This window comes from Zootoca vivipara, chromosome 4 (genome assembly GCF_965207765.1).
Source record: "Zootoca vivipara chromosome 4, rZooViv2.hap1.1, whole genome shotgun sequence".
In the NCBI taxonomy this organism is placed as follows: domain Eukaryota; kingdom Metazoa; phylum Chordata; class Lepidosauria; order Squamata; family Lacertidae; genus Zootoca; species Zootoca vivipara.
Genome location: NC_142587.1, coordinates 65,873,161 through 65,886,188, shown reverse-complemented (window position 1 = coordinate 65,886,188; position 13,028 = coordinate 65,873,161). Strand labels below are relative to the sequence as shown.

The 13,028-nt window shown below is 40.9% G+C and overlaps 1 protein-coding gene across 2 annotated transcripts in view; it reads left to right on the top strand.

The window, feature by feature from the left end:
* EPHA3 (EPH receptor A3) overlaps nucleotides 1–13,028 on the top strand; it is a 214,899-nt gene that overhangs the window by 136,686 nt on the left and 65,185 nt on the right. For both annotated transcript variants that reach the window (XM_035116806.3, XM_035116807.3), the window contains exons 4-5: nucleotides 1,639–1,794; nucleotides 6,221–6,556. In XM_035116806.3, coding sequence (XP_034972697.2) covers nucleotides 1,639–1,794; nucleotides 6,221–6,556 — 492 coding nt within the window. The remainder of the gene's footprint in view (nucleotides 1–1,638; nucleotides 1,795–6,220; nucleotides 6,557–13,028) is intronic.

The following is a 13,028-nucleotide window of genomic DNA, read 5'->3' as shown; positions in this document are numbered from 1 at the left end:
TCCTTGCTCACATGCATCAAAAGGCAGTATAACTGTATCTAATAAAGTGGCAGAGTTTCATTCATAGTGTCCCTTTGTCCACTCTCTTGTCTAATTGGTTATACTAAATTTAGATGCAGTTGCTATAAAGTCATGCACACTCTTCGCTATGTATTCACTTCATGTGTGTGGTACTGACTCAGTCTGGGCAACGAGAAAGACTAGAGGAATGTACCAATATTAATAAAACACGACCACCTGGAGTTTGTCCCAAGCAGATTATACAGCCAGAAGCATCTTCTCTAGCAGTCATGTTTAACAAAGGGAACGTTCTTATAGCTTATATCTTATAGCTCTGTGTTGTTTTTTTAGCTCTGCAAATTTTCAGGTGGGATGAGCATTTTTACATTTTCTTTAGTAATTTTGTGTTGCTTTGTTGTGTTGAAGAGATCAAACAAACATAAAATTTGATCATCCTCAAACCCCAACCTTTTGCAAAGAAAGCACAGAGTCAAATTCATGATTGAGTGTGGCACGAAATAAAATTGGGGACTTATCTGAAAATGCATAATTCTCAGCTTTTTGTTAATGTGAATTCAGTTGTCAGGTTTTAGAGATTATTCAGAGCTTGCAAGTCCCATGATCTCTGGCTGCACGTGACACCCTTGTCCTCTGCACTTACTACACTCTTCTGCTTCCTGCCATATTTTAATATCCCTTCCCCCAAAGTAGAAATTGGCAGTAAGGGATGCTAGAATTTCCAAGCTGAAGATTTCAAAAAACCTATTGAGGCTTTTCAAGTGCTTGGCTTGAGCACTTCAACATCCCAATTTGATTAGTCTATTGACCTACTCAATATAATCGCCCCCAGCTATTAGGTTCCATGGACTTTAAACTTGGAAACTTGGATCAGACATTGGATCTATGCTCTTTTTGCTATTGCAGTTGGTTGCCATTCACACAGCAGTGGCTAGGACTTCACTCAGCAATCCATTTTCCTTGGGAAGTCAAGCAACACTGGAGGTCCAGTACTGCCCATGTGGATTTTCCCAAACACTGCCTACCTGCCTGTTGCTCAAGGTACTTTGTACCTGAGTGCCTCACATTACTTCAGAAAAAAGGAGAATTATTAAAATTGAGACAATCATTTTTGTTGGATGGACTACTGTGATCTTAGTTTAGAAACAATACACTTTTTGAAGAGTTACAGCAAGTCCTAAACTGTAGCATGCTTCTCCAGCATGTCTTGTCTTTCCATATGGACTTTAAATTCCCAACAGAGGAACATAGGAAATTGTCTTATACAGAGTCTGACCATTAGTCCATCTAGCTCAGTATTAACTATACCCACTGACTGCAGTGCTCTATGGTTTCAGATAGGAGTCTCTCCCAGCTCCACCTGGAAATGCTAGGAATTGAACCTGGGACCTTCTGCATGCAAACGGATGTTATACCACTGAACCAATGGAAACCATTCCAAAATCACTCCAAAAGAGGGGGAAATAAGGGTGGAAGGAGCCCATTCAAATAATACCTTCTGGCTTAATTTTGGTAGAGGAACTAGTAGTCATCCTTCCCTTAGTTATTACTCATCTTCAGCAAAGAATGGTAGAACAATGTTATATGAGAGATTTTTAACCAACTACTGTTCTTTTACAGCTTGCCGACCAGGATTTTACAAAGCCTTTGCTGGTAATGTTAAGTGTGCCAAATGCCCGCCTCACAGTTCTACAAATGTGGAAGGTTCTACGAACTGCAAGTGTGAAAAGAATTATTTTCGCTCTGAGAGAGACCCACCATCTATGGCTTGCACAAGTGAGTAACCTCAGTATATAAATATAAAAAATGATGCTTGTGTTTCAGTCTCTCCTGTAAGTATAGTAGTAGTAGCATAGCTGCCAAGTTCTCCCTTTTTTTCAGGGAAATTCCCTTATGCTGAATTGGCTTCCTCGCGAGAAAAGGGAAAACTTGGCAGCTATGGTGGTAGTAGTAGTAGTAGTAGTAGTAGTATTTAGTAGTAGTATTCCTGCTCTGGGCAGGAAGTTGAAGCAATTAGATGCACAAATTGTCATCTCTTCTGTCCTCCCAGTTGAACGACATGGCCCAGGGAGAGAGGGAAAAATAGGGGAAGTGAACAACTGGCTTCGCAAATGGTGCAAACAGGAACGGTTTGGATTCCTAGATCACGGTCTGCAGTTTCTTGATGATGGACTTCTGGCAAGTGATGGACTGCACCTCACAAAAGTTGGGAGGAATGTTTTTGCCACAAAACTCAAAAACCTCATCAGGAGGGCTTTAAACTGACTTATGTGGGGGAGGGAGACAGTGGTCCTGAAGGTAGGAGTCTATCAAATGCTGAAGATGATCATCCAAATGTCAAGGACCAAATGGAGCAAGCAGCATGCAGACCTAGTGGTGGGACGAAAATATCCTTAAATAAGAGACATGGGGGAATGATCAACGGTCTTCAATGTCTGTATACTAATGCACAGAGCATGGGAAATAAACAAGATGAACTTGAGCTCTTGGTACAGCAAACTAAATATGACATAATAGGCATCACTGAAACCTGGTGGGATGAGTCTCATGACTGGAATGTAGTAATAGAGGGATACAATCTATTTAAGAGAAATAGACCAAACAGGAAAGGAGGAGGAGTAGCTTTATATGTTAGGGATATGTATACCTGTGAAGAGATCCAGGATTTAAAACTTCAAAGCCAAATTGAGAGTATCTGGGTCAAAATTAAGGGAGAGAAAAACAACAGTGATCTCATTGTGGGAGTTTACTATAGATCCCCAAGCCAAACTGAGGACACAGATGATGCCTTCCTGGAACAGATGGCCAAGCATTCCAAAGGAAGTGAGATAGTAGTAATGGGGGATTTCAACTATCCTGATATTTGTTGGATGTCAAACTCAGCCAAGAGCATAAGGTCGAACAGATTCCTCACTGGCCTTGCAGACAACTTCATTGTCCAGAAAGTGGGAGAAGCAACAAGAGGATCAGCCATTTTAGATCTGGTCCTAACCAATAGTGATGACTTGGTTAGTGGGGTAGAAGTGGCAGGATCATTAGGTGGGAGTGACCATGCTCTTCTGGAGTTTATTATCCAGCGGAAAGGAGCAACCAAGCATACTAAGGTCCAAATTCTAGACTTTAAGAAAGCCGACTTCAGAAAACTTAGGGAAACGCTGGGTGAAATCCCATGGACAGTAATACTAAAAGGGAAGGGAGTTCATGATGGTTGGGAGTTTGTTAAAAGGGAGATATTAAAAGCACAACTTCAGGCAATACCAATGAGACGGAAACATGGAAGGTGCCTAAAGAAGCCAGGCTGGCTATCTAAAGAACTTTTGACTGAGTTAAGATTTAAAAGGGATATGTACAAAAAATGGAAAAGGGGGGAAATCTCCAGAGAGGAATTCAAACATATAGCCAGCACGTGTAGAGACAAAGTCAGAAAAGCTAAAGCACAGAATGAACTCAGGCTCGCCAGAGAGGTTAAAAGCAACAAAAAGGGCTTTTATGGGTATGTCCGTAGCAAAAGGAAAAACAAGGAAACAGTGGGGTCACTCAGAGGAGAAGATGGTGAAATGCAAACAGGGGACAGAGAAAGGGCAGAACTCCTCAATGCCTTCTTTGCCTCAGTCTTCTCCAAGAAAGAAAACAACGCCCGACCTGAAGAATATGGAGCAGATGATTCAGCAGGGGAAACACAGCCCAGAATAAGTAAGGAGGTAGTACAAGAATACTTGGCTAGTTTAGATGTATTCAAGTCTCCAGGGCCAGATGAACTACATCCAAGAGTATTAAAAGAACTGGCAGAGGTGATTTCAGAACCACTGGCAATAATCTTTGAAAATTCCTGGAGAACAGGCGAAGTTCCAGCAGACTGGAGGAGGGCAAATGTTGTCCCTATTTTCAAAAAGGGGAAAAGAGAGGACCCAAACAATTACCGCCCAGTCAGCCTGACATCAATACCAGGAAAGATTCTAGAGCAGATCATTAAGCAAACAGTCTGTGAGCACCTAGAAAGAAACTCTGTGATCACTAAAAGTCAGCATGGGTTCCTGAAAAATAAGTCATGTCAGACTAATCTGATCTCATTTTTTGACAGAATTACAAGCCTGGTAGATGAAGGGAACGCTGTGGATGTAGCCTATCTTGATTTCAGCAAGGCCTTTGACAAGGTGCCCCATGATATTCTTGTAAAGAAGCTGGTAAAATGTGGGCTAGACAATGCTACCATTCAGTGGATTTGTAGCTGGATTACTGACCGAACCCAAAGGGTGCTCATCAATGGCTCCTCCTCATCCTGGAGAGTAGTGACTAGTGGGGTGCCACAGGGTTCTGTCTTGGGCCCAGTCTTGCTCAACATCTTTATCAATGACTTGGATGATGGGCTTGAGGGAATCCTGAGCAAGTTTGCAGATGACACCAAGTTGGGAGGGGTGGCTAACACCCCAGAGGACAGGATCACACTTCAGAATGACCTTAACAGATTAGACAACTGGGCCAAAGCAAACAAGATGAATTTTAACAAGGAGAAATGTAAAGTGCTACACTTGGGCAAAAAAAATGAAAGGCACAGATACAGGATGGGAGACACCTGGCTTGAGAGCAGTACATGTGAAAAGGATCTAGGAGTTTTGGTTGACCACAAACTTGACATGAGTCAGCAGTGTGATGCAGCAGCTAAAAAAGCCAATGCAATTCTGGGCTGCATCAATAGGAGTATAGCATCTAGATCAAGGGAAGTAATAGTACCACTGTATTCTGCTCTGGTCAGACCTCACCTGGAGTATTGTGTCCAGTTCTGGGCACCACAGTTCAAGAAGGATACTGATAAGCTGGAACGTGTCCAGAAGAGGGCAACCAAAATGGTCAAAGGCCTGGAAACGATGCCTTATGAGGAACGGCTTAGGGAGCTGGGTATGTTTAGCCTGGAGAAGAGAAGGTTAAGGGGTGATATGATAACCATGTTCAAATATATAAAAGGATGTCATATAAAGGAGGGAGAAAGGTTGTTTTCTGCTGCTCCAGAGAAGCGGACACGGAGCAACGGATTCAAACTACAAGAAAGAAAATTCCACCTAAACATTAGGAAGAACTTCCTGACAGTAAGAGCTGTTCGGCAGTGGAATTTGCTGCCAAGGAGTGTGGTGGAGTCTCCTTCTTTGGAGGTCTTTAAGCAGAGGCTTGACAGCCATCTGTCAGGAATGCTTTGATGGTGTTTCCTGCTTGGCAGGGGGTTGGACTGGATGGCCCTTGTGGTCTCTTCCAACTCTATGATTCTATGATTCTATGATTCTATTACAATTTGTATACTGCCCTATATCCGTAGATCTCAGGGCAGTTCACAACAAAAAATTGCAATATAAAAAAACACAAAATGCATAATAAAAATAAGAACAAAGAGTACCCAATAATCCCCTGTTCTGCAACACATTTTAAAGGGCATCAGATGTCAATCAGCAAAAGGCCTAGTTAAAGAGGAATGTTTTTCTCTAGCACCTAAAAGTGTACAATGAAGGCATCACAAGAAAAAAAATCTATCTTTTGAAAATAAAACTTTTTATACTGTTGCACTGTAATTGCTGATAAGATTCTCATTATTTTTGTGCATTTTGATTCTTGAACCAAATAGGTCATCTTTATTAGTAGCTGCAGAAATGATTGTCTGTTACAGCTTTACATCCTAATGTACTTTAAGCATGATTTCTGTCATTTTTGCTTATCTAACATAGCAGTGTGCCATCTACATAAGATTTTAACAAAGGAGGAGGAGGAGGAGGAACAAAGCTTGATACCTGTAATTTGTGTTGGAAAACTGATAATACTGCAGGCCATAATAATCCTTAAGTCATTGTTGTACTTCTTCAGACATACACCTTGAGGATAAATAACTCAAGTGTGGGTTTCCTTGTGCCCCTGTAGCTAAGGGCTGCACAGAAACCCATACTTGAATATTTGTAGAACCAATACTAGACTTCTCAAGCAGATGTTTCATGAAAGTGATTTTGATCAGTAGCAAATGGTTGTAAATGCCTGTATATAAGCAGTCCTAGTCAAGAGACCATTAAAAGAAAAACAACTCTAAGAAATGTCTTTGGAGAAATGAGGCAGATCATTAAAAAACATGACACCTACCATTAACAAATGCATCTTTGAGTGTCTTTATTGTCTTTGAATTCAAACGGGTGAAACAATAATCATTTTCTTCCCGCTGCGTCTGTAGGACCACCTTCTGCTCCCAGAAATGTTATCTCTAACATCAATGAAACATCAGTCATCCTAGATTGGAGCTGGCCTTTGGATACGGGAGGCAGGAAAGATGTCACTTTCAACGTAGTCTGCAAGAGATGTGGAGGAACAGCAAAGCTGTGCGATCCGTGTAGTACTAATGTGAGATTCCTTCCACGTCAGATCGGCCTCACCAACACCACCGTGACTGTGGTGGACCTCCTGGCTCACACAAATTACACCTTTGAGATAGATGCAGTTAATGGTGTGTCAGATTTGAGCACCTTTGCAAGGCAATTTGCTGCAGTCATCATTACGACCAACCAAGCTGGTGAGTACCATTTTTTTCATTGTTCTTCTGCTATCTGAACCTGAGAAGCTTCCAGGCCTCATTCTCCACATCCTCATCATCCTTTCCTCCCTCAGAGCATCCCTCACCTTACTTTTAGCAGCATTTAGAACTAGTAGCTATAGCGATGGCAGGGAGAAGGAAGGGATTTCTTCTTCTTCACATTGACCCCACTACCTCTCCATTGGTATGGTATGCCACAGAGTATCTGCAGTGCATCAGGGGTATGTGTGTGTGGGTGGGGAGCTAATATTATTTCCATTCTGCTTTCTGCTGCTGCTGCTGCTCCCACCCCCATTTCTACTTGCTAGTAAATAAGTTTATTGGATGAGGGCCAATAGAATGAGAAATGAATCCTGGCAAGTGGAGGCCTTGTACATTATTCTGGGAAGTTGGCTCTTGTCTGTTCTGTGTGGGGCTGCACATCCTCTGAAGGAACAGGTTTGTGTTCTGGGGTTACTTATTGATTCATCTTTCGTCAAGTGGATTCAGTGGCTAGTAAGAGGTTCTCCCAGCTTCAACAGAATGCCAACTTTGTGTGTTCATGAACGAGGGTAATCTGACCACAGTGGCCACACACTGGTAACCTCAAGGCTTGGCTAGCAAAGTACATCCCATATAGTTGTCCATTAGGTTAGTCCAGAAGCTATGTGCCTTGGGTCTGCCAATAGTAGGTTTTTTAGTGTTGTGTCCACCTTAATGCAAAATTCATAACTGTTTGAGATAAGGCGTTGGCCAGCAATCTATTCTTTTAGATGCATTTTCAAAACTTTTTTATTTACCCACACCTTTTCTGAATAAAATTCTTAGTTATTGTCTGCTGATTGTCTACTGATGTGGTCCTGTTACTTTAACTGTATCACTTTTGGTTTCCTGTATACCATGCCACTACAATGTGCATTGTCTATAAATCTTTTTAAAAATCTTTCAAATCTTCTTTAAAATTAATTTTAAATTATAAACCTTTTGAAATTAGTAAACAAAGGGAAACCTAGGGAGGATGTTTTGGGCAGTGGTCAACTGCCAAGGAGGAAGGGGCTCCTTTTGTTTTTGTTGAGTTTATCTCACGGGCTCTGACAACGAACTGAAATTGTTTCCAATTTTTGAGCAAAGAATTAAATTCATTTCCAAGTCAGTCCCATGAGTTCTGCAGATGTTTGCCCTTCCCTGGTTACAACTGCTGTTCTTACCTTTTAGCTTTCATATTTGTTTGGAGTGTGTTTGTGTGTGTATTCTGTCTGTCTTTATAAGAAGTAGGTCCACATGTCCATAATGTTTGGGTGTTTTGTGGTCAAACAACAATTTGTTTTCACCAGGACATAATCCTGCCCCAGGGAGTGGGGTGTTGTAGAAACACTGCATGAGGTCAGGGACAAGCAGAACCTCCCCTGCCATTAGTTGATGAGAGGCGGTGGAGGCATGGACCCTTGTTCTGTCTCTGCTGAGCAGTTGAAATTCCAATCACCTGGCAGGCATAGAGGCAAATTTCAGCCCCTCCATCATCACTGTATCCATCTGAGAGCCAACAAGAGGTGAAGAAGGCATGTGGGCTTTCTTTGCCAAGCAGCTAGAGCCACCTATCTGGTGTGAGGTAGTGTTTTCTCTTTTCCTGCATCATAAGTACTAGGGACACTGTCTTCATTAGTTTAGCTTCTGTAGCATAAGGGGAGATGCTATGGATATACTGTAGTGAAAGCAAACAGAAACAGATTTCCAATTGTTGGGTGGCTTTATTATCAAGGGATTTTGCAGAATTAATATTAGGATTAACTCCCAATCTCCAGTCAGCAGTGTCAAATAACACTTTAGTCTGTTGTTACAGAAAGAATGTGTTTTATTAATAAAATCAGATTTTAATGAAAGACTCAAAGCAGTAATCTCCAATATAAATTACAGTGGTCATGTAAGTGATTAATTTTGATATAATAGAAGTGGAGGAAATTAAGTGCTTTGATGTTAGACATATAAAATACTAACACTGGCACTACAAAGATTTAATGATATTATGGATTATATTTTCTGTTCTTCCATGTTCCCTGCTCTCCCCAAATCCTGATCACCAGCAGCTTTACATGAATATTGCTTTAAAGTGCTGGTGCTGTGATTTATGGCATTCAGCTGACCTTAAAGGGGCCCATTCATGCCTATGGGATTTTCTGTACATGAACAATGAATGAATGAGAGTATAATTTTCACCGTGGAAACTTTTGCTTGCAATAGATAGGTCTCTAGTAAGTATTGTTTGTTCAAGTACAGAAGACTAAACTTGAAATTACTTTGTTTGTTTTTAAATTTCACAATTATCATTGGTGGGAAGTGGAGGAAACTCAACTTTCTGTAGCAGCCACCATGTAGTTCATTCTCTACTTTCTTCAGAATGAGTCTTAGATGCTTTCTTTATGGAGATATTCAGTTACAATGTGTTGCTTAATTAATAATTCTCATCTGCCTTTTTGACAAGTTGTGTGTAGGAGTTGTAGGACAAAACATCTGGAGGGCCGCAGTGTGGGGATGCCTGTATTAGGTCCATAAATTACCATATAGCATATATTCAACACACAAAAACAGTGACAACAATTTGTTGTTGACAAAGGATAGCTGGACATATAAAATGCCCCATTACCTTCAGTAGCTTCAGTAGCGTAGGGCCTCATCAAACCTAAATCCGGCCCTGGTATTGGACTGGTGTGGGGAGTAACCATGCCATTCTCTGGCATGGCTCCGCATTTCCAACATTGTCCAAGCAAAACAGGACAAAAAGAAGCAGAAGAAGTTCAGAAACTCACGTCCTTAATCCATCATTTTATTCCTTGGATCACATGTGCTCGTTGACATAGAGTCTAGGACAGTTTGCCTTGGACAACTGCAGTATTGCAATACTTTTAGGTGGGTTTTGTTGTCAACTGCCTCATGGAAAGAGTAACACACTCTGCTTCTAGTAGCTCATATGATCAGGCTTCTGCGACTATATTATAATGATAACTGTAGTTATCAGCCATGCTAAAGGGAACAAGACTTCATCTCAACTCACAATAATATGTTTTCACACAGATGTTATCTAATAACACCAATCAACCCTGCTTAGGACGGGTCACTGACTGCCGCAGGAGAATTATATGAAATCCACAATCCCCTGAGGCAAGGTGCTAATTATGAATGTGTCATGGAGAGAGATGGACAGCTGTGGCACTGTGACAAGCTGATACGCAGATTTATCTAGTCTGCTTGGTCAATGTTTAGTTCACAGATAGGGTTTCAGATCAGATTTTGGGTTCTTTATTATTTTAAGAACCTTAACTTGTTTAATTGGCTGTATTTTGGTTATAGGTATCTGGATCTTTTGGTAAATGGCTGCAACTGTATAAATCTCTTAAATCAAGACTAGGATAGCAGTGGAGCACAACCCTCTCCCTTTCAAGATTGTAATGGGGGAGCATTATTCTGACATAAAATAAAAAGTATAAATATACCTTCCTACAGTATATTCAGTATCCACTGTATTCTTCAATACCAGACAGCAAAGAATAGGAAAAGAAACTAAAAAAATAATTTCTGGTATGCGCGGCTAGTAGTTCTCAAATGAAAAGTCGAGACAAATAAGATATAAGGGGTGTGCAGTGACCACAAGATTTGCCTTGCATCTGGAAGAAGCCCAATCTGTTTCAGATATGCTCTGTGTCATTCCAATTTCATTCATTTCATTCATCCATTATTTGGGTCTGAATCTGATCTGTTAAAAATCCAAAGCTTTGTTTCAACTCCATTTACTGTAATGGGGAATCTGAAAACCGCTCTTGCATTTTTTCACTTTCTACAAAAATGGGTAAGGTCTTTAGGCGAAGAAGCCCCTCAAGAATAGCTTAAGCCTGCCAAATTTCAGGCAGATCCATCCAGGTGCTTTCATGTAGCGAACATTTAATGTTTTGTTTATTAAAAAAGAAAAAGACTATAACTTTTTAATTTTTTGCTATAATTGGAAAATAGAAATTACATTTTCTCCCTTAGCTTTGTTGTTGTTGTTGTTGTTGTTGTTGTTGTTGTTGTTGTTGTTGTTGAGGGCAATCAGTTTCAAAGTGCCCCTGGGCAAGAAACCTACCAACGCTCAGACAAATAGTTCCAGGTGATTTTTACAATTTACTCATTAGAGAAAATTGTGATTCCCTATTTTTTCTTTCTTTTAAACAGTTTTTTTAGGGAAAAGAATTATGCCACCCAGTAATCTAATTCCACTTTTTTACACCCTGCTCTCACAGCCAAAACTCAGAGAATGATGACACATGAGAAGAACAACTCTGTTTATTTAGATCAACATCCCTGCTCCAAATCACTGTGATTGGAGTAGCTTCAGAAATAATTCAGTGTGATTAAAAGCTAGCCTTGTCCATCAAGACCCAAAGTTTCCCATTCATCTCTCCACCTCCTCTCCTCTCTTCTTCACCTGCTCTCCTCTTGAACTCTAAATGTTTCCTTAGACTGCTTGGTTTCATTTTTTCAGAAAAAAAGGGGGGTATTTAACACTGTGCTGGTGGAGGTTGGAAGGGTGAGACATAGAGCAGTGGGAAGAATAGAGTGTGATTGGAAAGGAATTTGAGGCAGAAACGGGTAGTTTGTTGCTTGAATCGAAGTCCAAATTGTGCCTCTTAATTTTTTTAAAATAAGCCTGCCTAGTGTTAATTTTGTGTTGGGGGATTATATTGTATATTTTATTTTAGTTAACTCTGAATTTCTGAGATTTGATGAGCTACAAAGGAAGGAAGGAGAAAATTTGTAAATACCTTTCAATGGGAAATTCATCTGCGATTGTCCCCTTGTAATCTGGATTGTGTAGGCTGATTTAAGAGTGGGAATTGACCAAGGTCTTTTCCAACTCAGGGGTTGGGAATCTGTATCCCTCCAGATGTGGTTGGGCTACAATACCCTTCATCCCTAGCCATTAGCTAGGATGGCTGGGGCTGATCCGAGATTGAGCCCCTCAACATCTGAAGGGCCACAAGTTCTCCACTCTTGATTTATGAACTCAAGTCTGATTAAATTTGTAATTTCTCATCACTTGATGAAAAGTAGCATATTTGTGAGCTTTAATCATGGAAAAGCAATGGTGTTTGAGGGAATATTAAAGTCCTGCCTGTGACCTATTCACACATGCAAGTCATTAGTTGATATTCCTTCCCTCATGCATACTTGAAATAGCAGGTCTATTATTTAAATTGCAGCCAAATTTCAAATAAATTATAATTAATTGGACTTAAGATCACTTATTTTTTTCTGGATTGTACCCATTGGCTAAAATAAGACCCCATTCAACCTAACTGAATCAATTGGACTTAAAAATGTATCACAAGGGACCCAGGTGGCGCTGTGGGTTAAACCACTGAGCCTAGGGCTTGCTGATCAGAAGGTTGGCGGTTCGAATCCCTGTGACGGGGTGAGCTCCTGTTGCTCGGTCCCAGCTCCTGTCAACCTAGCAGTTCGAAAGCATGTCAAAGTGCAAGTAGATAAATAGGAACCGCTACAGCGGGAAGGTAAACGGCGTTTCCATGTGCTGCTCTGGTTCTCCAGAAGCAGCTTTGTCATGCTGGCCACATGACCTGGAAGCTGTACGCCGGCTCCCTCGGCCAATAACGCGAGATGAGCGCTGCAACCCCAGAGTCGGTCACTACTGGACCTAATGGTCAAGGGTCCCTTTACCTTTAATGTATCACAAATAGGGCTGTTTTCGTTGGTTTCGTCTTCAGCAACTCCCCCACTCTTTAGCCATAAACTGATCTTAAAATGTTGACAAGTCACCATCCCATACTGGTATTATAGCTGCATAAAATCAAAAGCACAGCAGCATTGTTCTGTGTAGTGAACTAGATGCATTGCCTTCAGATTCCCACATAGCTGAGAGCTTTCATCTACCAGGAAGTTCCTTATTCTGAAAGATATCCAGCAACTGGGTATATAATAAGCTTCACAAGAGCAGTGCTGTGAACCACCCTAGATAAGATTTAGGCACCTGCTGAAGCAAAGATCTCAGTGCATAATCCCTACACTCCAGACAAGGGTGATCACACTGTCTTTCACCATTGATGTTTAAGAGATCAGAAGCTGACTCTGTATTTTAGAGAAGGTGAAGTTAAGAAGTCTGGCAGGGGAGGAGAATAATTTAATTGTACAGTATTCATACAGCTGGCATCACATCAGGATCTCTCCATGAACCACCATGAGGCTTTTTCAACTGGAATGACAAAGCAGCATAAAAGCTTCTATTTTGTGCATGAAACTGAAAAACTGAACATGTTTACTCCAGAAGAACCATTGCAAAAGCATACATGATTTTTTACCTCTCCACCTGGGAAAGCCACAGCCCCGTAATTTGTGGTTCCTGAAGTGAATATCTTGTGCAGCCTGTTACTTTTCAAGCAGACTTGGCATATCCTTGATTTATCACACACATGTTAAACATATGAGG